The following is a 14,822-nucleotide window of genomic DNA, read 5'->3' as shown; positions in this document are numbered from 1 at the left end:
AATACCTAAGTTTATTTATCTAATACTATAAGTTTATCACATTTAATCATATACAAACTATCTAATTTTACAATTATACATAAATATAAACAATCAAAACATATAACAAATAATAATATTGTTTTAAATCATATATAAATTGTCTTAAAATAAAATTTGAACTATATATACAAATTTCAAGTTCAAATAACCATCTTTAGATTTAATAAAGGACAATTCTCTCAAATAGTTTTTTTTTAAGTTTTTGTCACAACAATAGTCTTCAAAAAATAAAACCTATTTTAGTCATTTTCTTCTTTAGAAAACTACTTTTGTGAAAATAAACCAAAAAAACTATCTAAGAAAATTTATCTTTAATAAAATAAAAAGTATACTTAGAACTTTAATATGCTTCGTTTTAGTGTTATTTTGTCAAAATAAAATAAGCAAGGAACTCAAGCTGTTGAAAACAAACAATCTCATTAAGATGACAAAAAAAAATTTCAATAAGAAATAAGTTTATTAGCTAAACATTAACAAACAAGTTGAGGAAATTCTAAAAACATATAAATATGGACATTCTAAAATGTTAACCATACAAAATTGAACAACTACCCGCGTGGACGCGCGGATCCAATCCTAGTTTATATTTAAAATGCAAAAAAGTCTATTGAGTACTAATAAAACAGATCCGCTGTGAGAAAAAAGATGGATATGGCAGATGAAGTGAAACCAAGAGATTGACGAATGTGTTGAATTTATATCTGATGTGTTTTCAGTTCTCACGAGAAGGATAATGTAAAATGAAGAATCTTCTTCTCCGGTAAAGAAGCTTAAAAAAAGAGAGTCCGGTCTCCAACACGAGGTCGTACGTTTTAAATTTGCAGTCATGGCTTGATTTATATGTTCTAGATGTAAGGTTTTATGTGATCGTTTGTTTAAAAAGTTTGTCATTTAGTTTTGTTTTTGTCTTATTTTTCATTTGTAAATGTTTTCCCATAAATTTGTTTGGTAGACAATATCACTTTGTTCTTCCTTTGCTCAATTTTGGCTGAATTTATTCTCTAATTCGGCATAAAATGGTTCAGTTTGGTATGAAAAATAACAAATTTAAATCATCGGTTAAACTAATAAAAATTGTATGTAATATTAAACCAAGATTATGTGTTTCAAAATAAAAATTGAAACCAAGATTGTATACTACAAATTTAGTTAGCCCAATAAAAATAATTTTAAAATAAACCAAAAATATGGTTTCGTAAATCATAGATGATCAAAACAAAAACTATTTAGATTAAAATTAACGATTAGTTAATTTCTAACTCATACCATTAAATCCATAATTTCAAACATTAAAACCCACAATAAACTTCGAGTTTTAACATTTGGGACTCATATACCTCATTCTCTACTATTTTATAAATCCTCACAAAAAGATACAATGGTATTAGAAAACTCGATCTCATACTATTTTGATTGAATCCGATTAATTTATATGCGTTTATAGTGTTATAAAGCTTAAAACACTATAAAAAACTTACAATTTAGGATTAAAACACCAACAATATCAAGAATTCGATCCTTTTTAGTTATATAATTGAAATTTAGTGTAGACAACTTAACATGAAAAACAAATTTATGCAAAATTATATCTTTTTTATAAAAACCAATCCACAAAACATTCATTATAATGTAAAACATAACAGTAGAAGGGTAATCCGAATTTCCGGTTGGGATTATATCTAGTTGTTTTTTGAGGTTTCGGTTTTATAAACAAACCAAAGTGAATCCAGATCATAAAATTGATTGGTTTAGTTTGATTTTCGATTCGAATTTTTGTTTCTCAAATCGGTTCGAGATAATTGCGATTGGTTCAAACCATGTTAACTGTTAGCTGTCGGTTCGAATTCAGCTAGAGTAAGAAGAATCGGATCTGGTTTGTCCAAGAAAACCTAAAGTAATCTCCCCCGGTTCTCAACTTCTCATCGTCGTCAAGGAAACAAGGTTCAAGACAAGAAGGCTTAGGGTTTTAGCTCTCGTCAAGTTAGTTCCTTTCGCCTTTGCAGACACTTAGAGCGAAAGATAGAAGATGAGTTCCAAAGTTTCCGTGTCGCCCACAAGCCTCATCGATCAGATTGTCGTCCGTATTTTTTCTTCTTCTTCTCCAATTACTCAAATTCAAAACATGAGTTTTTTCACTTCTTTTTGTGTAGGTTCCAGGTGATGTTGTTCTTGATTTGTCAAACATGACTAACCAGACTATCAAGCTCGGCAGTGGCCTCCGTCAGGTATCATCCTCTTCCTTTATCTGTTGTCCTCAATTGCTTCCATTCGGCAGACACTGACATGTGTAATTTGGTTTCTTTCAGGATAGTGATGCTATCTCTGCAATGAGAGCTGGGAAGTTTAGTTACTCCAAGCCAAATAAGTATTGGGTCGAGAGTTCTCATAAACGGGTGAAACCTCTTTGGTTTATTATTACCGTATTTAACATGTGACTTGCTGGTTTCATTGTGATGGATTATCCCTTCTTATGTCAATCATAATTCGTGAGTGTGAACTCTCAAATAAATTGGTATCAGAGAGGATAGTCTTTAGCAGTATGGTGATTCTTTTTGTGGAGAATTCTTTGAATTTTTTTAATTTTCCCTAGTTATTGATCGTATTACATCTGGATGATTAGAGAGAGTATACCGTTCATCTACCATTCTAGTTTACAAAACTGTTGTTGTATGTGTTTTGGGGTCACTTTGTTGATTATCTATGTAAGTCTCTTGTTGACTCTGTTCTTTATGGTTTTTCTTTTTTTTTTTTTTGCAGTACATTCCTCGCACTGAGGATCATGTTCTTGGAATTGTGGTGGATTATAAAGCAGATGTAAGTCTTTTGAAATCATTGCTTGTATGGATTCTTGTATCCCTATCAAGCACTTTATTAAATTTAGTCCCCAAATACGTTTACAAAGCCATGTTTAAACTTGCTTCACAACCACACATGGTCTAAGATTATTTTAGTACTGAATTGTTCCTATGACTCTTCACGGCATTGCAGAATTTTTGGGTGGACATAAAAGGTCCTCAGATAGCGCTTTTGCCAGGTCTTGCATTCGAAGGAGCGACACGAAGAAGCATTCCCAAGTTTGAGGCATGTACCTTCCGATCAATCATGAATCTCTTCTGACTTCTCATTTGGAATATGACATTCTCCTTGAATTGCTTGTTTCCTGAATGTTAAAAAAAATCCTTGTGTGTATTGAACAGGTAGGCACTCTGCTTTATCTTCGAGTTGTTAAAACAAACATAGGAATGAACCCTGAGCTGTCTGGTACCGACGGTAAGTCAAAAGCTTAGGAGACTAAACAATGCTCTACTGTAAGTGCATTCATAACTAATTGTTTCCTTTTTCTATGTTACTAGCAAGTGGCAAAGCTTCAGTATTTGGACCCTTAAAAGATGGTTTCATGTTTGAAACTTCAACTGGTCTTTCAAGAATGTAAGACATACTTACTTTCTCATAAACGATCTCTCTTTAAAATTCATCCGCATTCACTCAAAAAAGATTTGAATTTGTGATTTCTTATAGGTTGTTGAGTTCACCAACGTGCCCAGTACTCGAAGCTCTTGGAAAGAAACTCTCTTTCGAGATCGCCACTGGCTTAAACGGCAGAGTGTGGGTAAATGCAGCTGCTCCACGTTCAGTGATTATCGTAGCCAACGCGATAATGAACTCTGAAACCTTAAGCGCGACTCAGCAGAGAATCATGGTTGAGAAATTGCTTGCAAAAATCTCAGACTAAAAAAAATGTTGACAATAACAACGTTTACTGTTCCTTGAAATGTAACTGCTGGATGCTCTTTCAGCAGATATTATTGGATTAGACTATCAATGTGTTAACTGTTTCACCTAAACTTAGGTATCTTGTTCATTGAGAGATGCTCACACCTAATATCTTCAAACTTCAAAGGCTAGAGAGTTCCACAATTCCAAACTTGTGAGGATCAAACAGTTGCGTCTTTAGTGGCTATTATGTAACCAAACTATATAAATCCACGTAAAACAATGTATAACATGAAAATGGTACAATGTATTACCAACGCTGTCTAGATCGTATTTTAGAACACCGAGCAATAGTCTAGCTAAAACAGTGTATACATATTGATAGTCCAACTGAAGAATACCTAATAAGTATACAACAATGAACCAACAAACTATTGAGGCAAGAACTCATATAGGGCCTATGATACATTACATTTGAGATAGAGAGGGAGGCTCATATCTGCAAACACTGTCATATATGTTTCCATTTATCAACTTCTCAGCCAATCTCTGGTTCTTAACCATTGCTAGCTGCAAAAACAAAGTAATAGAGAGGTTTCAGTCAGAAGTTTCAGTAGCAATATTTTTAGAGTTGAAACAGACTTTGAGGTTTCAAACCTTGAGAGCCTCGCATTTGAATTGAGCGTTGAAGTTGGTGTGAAGAGCTCTTCCCATACCTTCCAAGACAACCTGCAAAAATCATCAAAAAATGAACAAAGATTGTCTATTTTGAAGTTTTTTTCAAGAGAAGATGTTTTTGTGTATATACAAGATCAGCATCTTTGGCAGCAGCTGCAAGCTCTGAGCTGACTTGTCTGAGGTCGATACAAGGACTCCCGCATCCATTTTCAACAACCATCAAAGGTGCTGAAGTTGAATCATTCTTTGACCCATCTCCCGGATTCACCATGGCATCTACAAGCAAGCCTCCCATTTCCGCCGCTCTCCTCAGAATATCACAGTGCTTCAAGAGTAAAGACAGAACAAAAGAGTTAGCTTCGTGATAGTTATAACCACTGCAAAGAGTCTAAAGTTAAAACCAAGACTACCTTAGCAGCACCAGCGACTATATCAGGGAGTTCCATAGCGGTCACATCATTGAGAGCAGGAAGAGAGTTTGCTACAAGAACAACCTGGAGAAGCATAGTAACAATCTGTAGTGTTTCCTTAACTAATTTCAGCAAGAAGAAGAGCTAGGGAGAGATATGTACTTCAGTTCCGCGACGGAGAAACTCTCTGGCAAGAGGAAGCATCCCAAGAATGACGTCTGCTCCTGAGTTATCAACAAAGAGTAACGCTCTTTTATGTCGATGAGGCTGCTTACCTCCAGATCCAAGCATCCTTTCTTTGAAAGCATCAAAATCATCTACCTGATGTCAAGGATAAACATTCATTTCAACTTTAAAACAAGAGTTTGCAAACATAAAATAGGTGGTCTTGTCTCTTTTACCCTCCAAGGTCTCTGCATCTTGTTGCGACTCATTCTGTATATTTCAATAATGGTTCCTTTGTGATAAAGATCAACACATGCTCGAGATCCCCAGTCAAATATGTTTGCAGCTAAAACACCTTCTATTAGTGTAAGCAACCTCGCTTCCTGAAAAAAAATCCAGGAGAAGTTAGTCTCACATGCATACTACTAAATGTTTAGCAGCAAATCATTATGAAAGTTAAAGGTCACAGACCTCGGTCATCGAGTCAAGCTCCTCCAGTAAATCAGGTAAAACAGCAAGTGATGCCTCGTTCTCCCTATCAATTTCGAAGATAGAGAGGGCATTAGAGAAGCTACAAGCAGGAAAGAGATCATAGGACTGTGTTATAATACCTTTGCTTGATGCTTCTATAGGCATCAACAAACTGGAACTCTCTTAAGCACTCTTCCCTAAGCTCCAATAGATTTGCGAGCCCCAGCTTTCCGTATGCAGCTGGCTCTTCCATTAATCTACACAAAAGCACATAAAGAAAATCAAGAACTTCTTGAATTTTCTGTTTAAGATCTTGTGGTCAGTTTGCTGTATTATGAAACTAGACCTTGCCAAATGAGCAGAGAAGGCACGAGCAAAAGCATCACCACGCCTTTTCGCATCCTCAGTTCCTCCTTCACTTGCAACAGCCTATAACCATATCCATAGAATAACAGTAAAGAATGAGTTACAGCCCCATAAAGAAGAATATACAATACTGAAGGTGGAATAGTATTCCTATGTGATAACTTTTTAGCAGTTACCGTATCAACCAGGTCTGGCAAATGCTCAGACAAAACTTTGAGCCAGTACCTAAACACCAAAGCAAAACAAGCAATCTAAGAAACAGTGTATTCATCCAATATTACCAATGTTTTGAAGATTAATATTGATGTATTACTCACTCTCTTTCGCCTTGGTCTGATAGGTCAATGGTGTTAGGCTCATACCTGGAGTAGAACAAATCAATATAACACAAACACAAAAGTGAATCCTCTAAAGTCATGAAAAATGGCCAAACCATGATTTATATATATCTATATATATGTGCTCAGGGACACGCCACTTACATTTTGGGGTCAGCCAGTAATGGGAACACCTCTAGTGTGGGCACAAGATGAAGAACACCAACGTTTAAAGCACTAGCGTCAGATCTTAGAGCACTCCCTCTGGATGAGGGAACGTCAAAGCCTCCAAGACCAGTAGTTTTCGATGGAGTCATCGGTACAGGCGCAGTTATTTCAGTTCCTCTACGCACAAACTTTTCCATCCATGAAATCTGTAAGCAAACAGGAAAGTCTCTTTAAAAATCCAAAACTTATCCAGACTTGAGTCAAGATGCAGAACACTTATAACTAGTTGAAGTGATGTCTCTTTGTAGTTACAGAACGCTGATAACTAGTTGAAGTGATGTCTCTTTATAATTAGCCAAAATAAAAAGTTGAAAAAAGGGAAAGAGCACCTGATTCCATCTTATTTTCAAAGATCACTGGACTATATATACTCTTATGATTTTCATTTCAACCTCTGATGTATACATAAAAAGCAAAAATATATATACAACTTTGAGACAAGATTTGAACAATACTATGCATGTTACATATGATCAGAGAGATCAGTAGAACAATGAATCTCTCGAAGTAATAGAATAGCAAAAGTTGGTTAATATAGGGAATAACTTATGATTGTTAGGGGGTGTTAGTGGGAGCTAAATTTGTAACAATTGTTAAAAATTTCAAATTCTATGGTTATTGGTTTATGATACTTTGTTATTCTTTATGTCACATAAAAAGATACTTTGTAATTTGTATCAATAAGAAAGAATCAGCATATTTCACAACAAATGATATCCATACAAGCATAAGCATATGATTATTCACTGATGCGAGCACAATTAAAAAAAGAATCAGAAGATTCGAATTATACTGCAGAACCTTAATTTGCTAAATAACTTATATATAACAATCTGAGACTTTGATAGAACATAAGTTAAACTGGTTTACCTTCTCGTTCAGATCACCAAGTGGTGGTCCATGGATATTTCCTCCAGTGTATGGTGCACCCATTGGGAACCTCTCAACCAACTGATGTGACATTAAATCGTCCAATCCATGCTTCTCGTAGCTCATGAACGCACCCATAGCACCAAGAAAACCTTCATGCCTCAAGAACATAGCTTGCATATCTCCTTTCGACCTAGTGTGGTGAAGAACAGTACATTAAACAGCTGAGTTGATGAAAGTAGAGTACTCATATCACGTCTAGGTCCAAGCTTTACCAGAAATGTACAGCAAAGGAGATTGTGTCCATGGTATATGCATGTCCCCTTATGAAAAATCCTCCAAAAAATATTCTCTTCAACCCAAATCGAAGGGCGTTCAAGTATGATATCTACATAGAAACATACAAATCAGAAAAAAAAATATTCATCCAAATGGCATCACATGATTAGGTTTCTCTTGCTTAAGAACTTAGGACACACGGCAACATACCTGTCCGATATTGTAAGAAATCATCCGCAGAAGAGACAAGGAAATGTCTTGAGGTCTGTAATCTTCTAGTTCCTTATTTTCAGAGATGGCCTTGCCAAAGCTAGAAGCTATTGTTGAAGCAGAGAGGCCAATCTGTTTAATTGATTAATGAGAATCACTCCAACCGTAGTGATAAAGCATTCACTAAATGATATGTTATGAAAAGTAGAGCCATTCATACCTTGGAGTAATCCATGCCACCATAGATATCACCAACAAGCATGTCAATGGTACTGTTGTCTCCCTTTTGACTGAGTTCTAGAAGTTCATCAAAACTAAAACAGAAGAAAAACATTGTTAAGTATAGAAAGACTAATATAAAGAAGTAGTACAAAATCAAATTAATTTACCTCTTGCACTTGGTTAGAAGTCTTCCTAAGCCCCAATAGGTACCACCACCAACATTAGTCCCACTTACACGTTCAAACTTTCCCTCCCCATCAACCTATACTTTGAAAAGCCTTACGTGAAAATCTATTTGTTCAATGCAGATTTTCTGATCTCCTAACTGTGTGGAGTTAGCAAAGTAAACAAATACCTTGATTATGCTAACACCAGACCCAACGTTAACAAGAAGATAGGGATACAAATCATTGGGTTCTATCTGTACAAATTCTTTCTCACCGTCCATGTGCGTGTAGGCTTCATGCCGAATAGCCTGCAGACTCAAAATGCAAAGATGAGGACAAAAGTCCAAAAGTAACGGAAACAATAAGTAAACCATACTAAACAAATCCAATAGTCTAATCAGAGCTGCGTACACAAAAACACACTGAAAGATTTCTAGCTCTTCTTCTCATGTGAATCAGAACTCCATAAACAAATCAGTAACCGGCCACCAATAATCAGAGCCTGTCTTAATGTTTTGTTTTGTTTTGCAAGGGCTGGTAATAAAGACGCAACTACATATGCAGCCACAATAAAGAATGGTCTTTACTTACCTTGAGCAAAAAATTAGCTCCAGAAACAAGACAATGCATTTCATCTTCTTTCTCAATGCTAACGCCAAGCCGTTCCTTGAACAAGTCTGCAAATTTATAAGCCCCACCACCTGTGACCTGTAAGATATAACTACGCATCACTCATATGTTTAAACAAGCAACCATAAATTACTCTCAAAGCCAAATCGGAAAAACACATGACATAGATACAAGACACATGAACTATTGTAAGAATATCATTATGAGAAATTTAAAATGTTTTCTGGTTTCTCAAGTTACAGAAGGAGCTAAACATATCCCAAAGAGAGTGTCATAAGGTGATAACGATCAAAACAAGCAAGTCATGAAAATGTCATTACCTTGATAACACCAGTCCCCAAAGGCAGGGTCTTCGAACTCCAAGGATAAGGATCTATTCATTGATTCAAACAAGAACTGGTTTAGGCATTCTTGAAATCATATCACTCAACAATGAAGCCAATTACCTCGGCGATGAAGCTGCTTTGAATGGATAAAATCTAAGCACTCATTTATCTTGTGAGTCTCAAACTTAACAAAATGAAGCCTCCCACCAAGAACAGGATAGCTTCTCAACTTCCCATTGGTTAAACCCAACCTCTCCTTGATAGTCTTCTTCCCCTTATCATCATCATTTGAGTAGTCCTCGTGCCTCGAAAAATACAGCAACTTTATCAAAGATCCTGCAAAAGGGTTTTACGTGTTTTCAAACACACAAGACTGGTAATGGAAAGAAGAAGAAGGCACAAACAAATCTGGAAACCAAACCTCCGATGTCAAGTGCCAAATGAGAGATATCATCAGACTGATTAGGCAAGAGAATGGTGGGGTCTCTCTCCTCGAAGTTCCCTTGAATCTCAGCTTTGCTTAGATCAAGCTGTGGCCTAGAGCCTGATCTGTGGATTGAAGTGCCAGGACCAGGAGGAGCCATATCTCTTTCACTAGATTTTGCTTCAGCTTCTGTTTTATCGTCAAGAATTGGTGGATCATGCTCATCATCTTCTCGACCAGCCATTCCTTTTTATTTATTTATATATAAAATATTTTAAAAACACAGCCAGAAAGATCGGATCACCAACAACAATAACACAAAAGCCTAACACTGCTAAGTTCAATTAGAGACAAACTTTCCTAAACAAGGTAGAAACCCGAACACAGCTCACCCTGTCTGTATCGAGGATTTAGACAGGACACGAACTGAGAAGACTTTCAAAGTCTTAGACTCAACAAAATCTCTACTTCAATTGTTACATTATCTTGTATATAAATAAAAGAGAAATTGCCGAAAAAATACTATTTCCAAAGTGCTATTATTTGAGATGTTTACGCTAATCATTTTTATTTTATTTTTAATGAAAAGCATTTATAACCGTTTGATTAATTTTGACAAAAAAAAAACATATGGTTAAATAATCTAAACTTAAAATATCAACTCTAAACCATAAATCATCAACTCTAAACCCTAAACCTTGAAACATCAACTTTAAACCCTAAACTCCGAAACATCAACTCTAAACCCTAAACCTTCGAATCTAAACCATAAAACATCAACTTTAAACCCTAAACGCAAACCCTAAACTCTAAATCTAAACTTAAAACATTAACTCTAAACCCTAAATCATCAACTCTAAACCCTAAATCATGAAACATCAACTCTAAACCCTAAACCCCAAAACATCAACTCTAAACCCTAAACCTTCAAATCTAAACCCTAAATGTAAATCCTAAACTCTAAATCCTATATTTTTTTGAAATTCGAACCCTAAACTCTAAAACTCTAAAACTTCAAATCTAAACCCTAAAACATCAATCCTAAATCCTAAACTCTAAACGTAAACCATAAACCTTCAAATCTAAACCCTAAACATCAACTCTAGGGTTTTAAGGTTTAGAGTTTAGGGTTTAGAGTTTAGAGTTTAAGATTTGGAGTTTAGGGTTTAGAGTTGAAAGTTTAGGGTTTAGGGTTTAGAGTTGATGTTTTAAGGTTTAGGGTTAATTTTTTAGGGTTTAGAGTTTAGAGTTTACTTTTTAGGGTTTAGGGTTTAGTGTTGATAGTTTAGGGTTTAGTGTTGATGGTTTAGGGTTTAGCGTTTAGAACTGATGTTTTAGAGTTTAAAGTTAAAGGTTTAGGGTTTAGAGTTGATGTTTCGGGGTTTAGGGTTTAGAGTTGATGTTTCAGGGATTAGGGTTCGTATTTTTTTAAAAAATAGGGTTTAGAATTGATGGTTTAGGGTTTAGGATTCGTATTTTAAGGTTTAGTATTTGAATTTCGAAATAATATAATTCGAAAAAAGTTAAAAAAGTTTTTTTTTTTACATTTTTTATTTATTTAAATATTTATTTATTATATATATAAAGAACAATGACATAAAAATCTTTTGCCACTTAATGAATAAGGTATTTCTAAAAATATATCTTTAGTTACGGTAAAGATGAAAAGTGGTAGTTTGAAAGTGGTAAACATAAAATTTTCCCTAAATAAAATGTGATTTATTATTATTTTAAATGTTATAATATAAATATAAATAAGAAAATTGCCCCAAATATCACATTCATAGTACCACTTTTTATGTTTACACTGATCACTTTTACCTTTATTTTTAATGAAGGGTAAGATACACTTATACCCCTAAGGTTAACTAATCTATACTTAGGGTTTAAAGTTGAGGGGTGAAGTTGGGTTTTTGATACGTGAAATTTAGGATTCTGATAAATATATAAATAAATATTTAAAAAATATAAAAAACATTTTTAAAAATAGTTTCAAACATAATTTTCGATTTTCAAAAAGAAATTTTGAAAAAATAACAAACAAATTTCAAAAAAAAAATTATAAAAAGTTCAAATTTAAAAAAAGTATAATTCGAAAAATTAAAAAATTATTATTATTTTTTTATTTTATTTATTTATTTAAATAATAATTTATTATATATATAGATAACAATGATATAAAAGTCTTTGGTCACTTAATGAAGAATGTATTTTTGAAAATGTCTTTTTAGTTGTGGTGAAGATGAAAAGTGGTAAACACAAAATTTCCCGTATAAATATGTATATTATTATCTAATACTTACTATTATTAAAAAAAAACTAGATTAATATTTAGAAATTGCAAATGATTTCCAAATGCTATTTGTTCAATGCTCTCATATAAAATTTTTGTAAATTTTTATAAATAAATATATATATACAAATATCTTTTAAGAATTTAAGATATATTCAAAAATAAAAAAATAAATACTAAAATTAAATTTAAAATATAATAAAAAATATATAATTAAAAAATACATTATTTTTAATAACAAAGTACAAAATTATAAAAATTATTTTAATATTCTTGATTTAAGCTCTAGCAAAGAAAATATTATAAATATAAATATTTTGTTTAAATATAAATAGATTATATTATAAGTAAATTTTGATAATTATATATATGAATCTTATACTGTTTAAACGATTATTATTAATAAATATATTACTAAAAATCTAAATTTGTGTTACTAATTGCTTCTAATAGCATCTCCAACCCTATGCTAATTTTGTCTCTATATGCTATAATAAAGTAAAATATATTCCAACTCATCCCTATTTTTTCTCCTAAATTAGAGATTTCTATTTTTTACTCTATATTTAGAGATAAAAGTAACATTTCTCTATAATAGAGACATATTTTTTTATTTACAAAATAGTCTTTTTTGTAATTATAATTAAAATATATCTCTATGGAGAAATATAATATATTTTTACATATAACAACACAATTTGTTTTTTTTTGTTTACATAATTCTTAAATACAATTTCTCTTTACACAGATTTTATCATGTATTATGGTATTTGCGGATAATAAACTCGAAAACTCTCAACTCAAGTGATTGAAAATATTATCTGCTGTGAGAGACTTTGAAATGGTTTAGTGAGGTTTTGGAACGAACCAATCAACCGTGAAATTCCTTGTGGTCGAAGGAACAGCTAAGCGTACTCCATCTAGCTATCTGGCTTGGCTATGACTTGACATCCCAATCTAGACCTATAAACATTTCCAAATGTAAATGAAATCTACTATCTTTCCTTTAGATTTACAAAGGTCATGATAAACTTATATACAGAGAGTGTTTATCCGTTCCACAAAATATTTGATCTAGTCTAACATGTCCAAGAATATAGGAGAGTTGGGTTTGGCATATTCTTATACTTCCCCTCAGTCTAATCGTTTGGAGCTCGAACGGATAGACTGTGTCTGAAATCATTGAACAACGTAGTAGGAAGAACTTTGGTGAAGATATCAGCAAACTGAGATGATGATGGAACATGTAATACCCGAACTTGTCCCATGGCTACTTTCTCTCTGACATAGTGAATGTCTATTTCCACATGCTTGGTTCGTTGATATTGGACCGGGTTGTTGGAGAGGTAAACAGCACTTATGTTGTTGCAGTAAACAAGCGTAGCAGAGGAGAGAGGGCATCCTAGTTCGAGAAGTAAGTTCCGTGTGTAGCAGGTTTCAGCAACAGCATTTGCGGCCCTTTTGTACTCAGCCTCGGTGCTAGAAAGAGATACTGTTGGCTGGCGTTTCGAAGACCAAGAGATCAAGTTGTCTCCTAAGTAGATGCAATAACCTGAAGTGGAGCGGCATGTATCTGGACAACCCGTCCAATCAGCATCCGTATAGGCGGTTAGTGAAGTTGATGAAGACTTGAAGAGTTGTAAACCGTGGTCTAGTGTTCCTTGAAGGTATCAGAGAACACGCTTCAAGGCATTGAGGTGAGGGGTTCTGGGATCATGCATGAACAGACAGAGTTGTTGTACTGCGTACTGAATGTCTGGACGGGTCAAAGTTAAGTACTGAAGTGAATCCGTTACGGTACGATATTCAGTAGGGTTCGGTATAGGATCACCATCGTCTGAGGAGAGCTTTGACTTGAGATCTACGGGGGTACCGGATTGCAATTCTGCATTGATGCGCGCAACAGACTGTCTTTGTCATATGCGGATTGGCTTAAGTGCATACCGGATTTGTTGTAGTCAACTTTAACGCTAAGAAATAATTTGAGGCGGCCCTCATCATACATCTCAAATTCCTGCTTCAGAAAAGTAGTCAATGTTTGGCGCAAAGGAGTAGAAGCAGTGAACAATATATCGTCAACATATAAGAGAATGAAGGCCTGATTGTTGCCTTTGCTGTAGACGTATAGAGAAGTGTCACTGCTGCTTTTCACAAATCCCAGTCGTCCAACAAAGGTGGAGAACCGTTCATTCCAAGCACGGGGGCCTGCTTTAGGCCATAAAGAGCTTTCTCTAGTTTGCAAACATGGTGTGGTCGTGATTCATCTTTCAGGTCTGGTGGCTGTTGCATATAAATGGTTTCCTCTAATTTGTCGTGTAGGAACGCGTTTTTGACATCGAGGTGATAAACCTCCCAATATCTTTGCAATGCAAGATGAAGAACCGATCGTATAGTGACTGGTTTGACCATGGGGCTGAATGTCTCATCATAATCTAGGCCATGTTCTTGCGATTTTTCATTTGCCACCAAGCGAGACTTGTGACGTCGGATAGTTCCATCTGCACCAAATTTATGCTTATACAGTCACATAGAACTCACAATGTTAGCATCAGGTGGCCTAGGTACTAGACTAACGTCTTATTCTTAATCAAAGCATCATACGCTACTGTCATAGAGGGGTTCCAGTTCGGGTCTTTTAGGGCTTTGAGGTGGCTGGTAGGAATGGGAGAGATGGAAGCGTGAAGAGATAAAGGTGTTTGTAACAGTTCGTGCTATGCATCGTTATTGTGATCTTCAAAATCCAATACCAATGGGATATGAGATTTGATCTTTGGGACGCCGAAGGCTCTTTCCATGTTTTGAGCAGTCATGGAGAAGAAAGAAAATGGAAGAAGACGGAGAAGAGAAATAGAGAAGAAGAAGAAGAAAATTTAGGTCTCAAGAGCTTGAGGCTCTGATACCATGAAATCTATTATCCTTCCTTTAGATTTACAAAGGTCACGATACAAACATATATGGAGAGAGTTTGTTTATCTGTTCCACAAAATATGTGATCTAGTCTAACGTGTTC

The 14,822-nt window shown here is 34.5% G+C and overlaps 2 protein-coding genes across 2 annotated transcripts; one reads left to right on the top strand and one right to left on the bottom strand.

The window, feature by feature from the left end:
* The first annotated feature begins 1,895 nt into the window (after positions 1–1,895).
* Positions 1,896–3,904, top strand: LOC106320406 (putative exosome complex component rrp40). Its single transcript, XM_013758763.1, has 8 exons — positions 1,896–2,119; positions 2,193–2,267; positions 2,349–2,435; positions 2,800–2,856; positions 3,031–3,123; positions 3,240–3,312; positions 3,396–3,471; positions 3,562–3,904. The coding sequence occupies exons 1-8, from the start codon at positions 2,069–2,071 to the stop codon at positions 3,773–3,775; spliced, it is 726 nt and encodes a 241-aa protein (XP_013614217.1). The 5' UTR covers positions 1,896–2,068; the 3' UTR covers positions 3,776–3,904.
* Positions 3,905–4,021: 117 nt separating this feature from the next.
* Positions 4,022–9,998, bottom strand: LOC106320405 (pantothenate kinase 2-like). Its single transcript, XM_013758762.1, has 23 exons — positions 9,912–9,998; positions 9,517–9,765; positions 9,216–9,431; positions 9,090–9,142; positions 8,731–8,847; positions 8,328–8,447; positions 8,140–8,234; positions 7,971–8,064; positions 7,751–7,882; positions 7,537–7,649; positions 7,262–7,454; positions 6,329–6,537; positions 6,164–6,208; positions 6,023–6,071; positions 5,827–5,909; positions 5,621–5,737; positions 5,481–5,544; positions 5,246–5,392; positions 5,007–5,165; positions 4,845–4,928; positions 4,565–4,759; positions 4,414–4,485; positions 4,022–4,326 (listed from the first exon to the last, which is right to left on the bottom strand). The coding sequence occupies exons 2-23, from the start codon at positions 9,761–9,763 to the stop codon at positions 4,225–4,227; spliced, it is 2,706 nt and encodes a 901-aa protein (XP_013614216.1). The 5' UTR covers positions 9,764–9,765; positions 9,912–9,998; the 3' UTR covers positions 4,022–4,224.
* Positions 9,999–14,822: the final 4,824 nt, after the last annotated feature.

Source organism: Brassica oleracea, unplaced genomic scaffold (genome assembly GCF_000695525.1).
Source record: "Brassica oleracea var. oleracea cultivar TO1000 unplaced genomic scaffold, BOL UnpScaffold00911, whole genome shotgun sequence".
NCBI lineage: Eukaryota > Viridiplantae > Streptophyta > Magnoliopsida > Brassicales > Brassicaceae > Brassica > Brassica oleracea.
The sequence above is the reverse complement of the archived record's forward strand: the minus strand, read 5'-3'. Positions and strand labels throughout refer to the sequence as shown.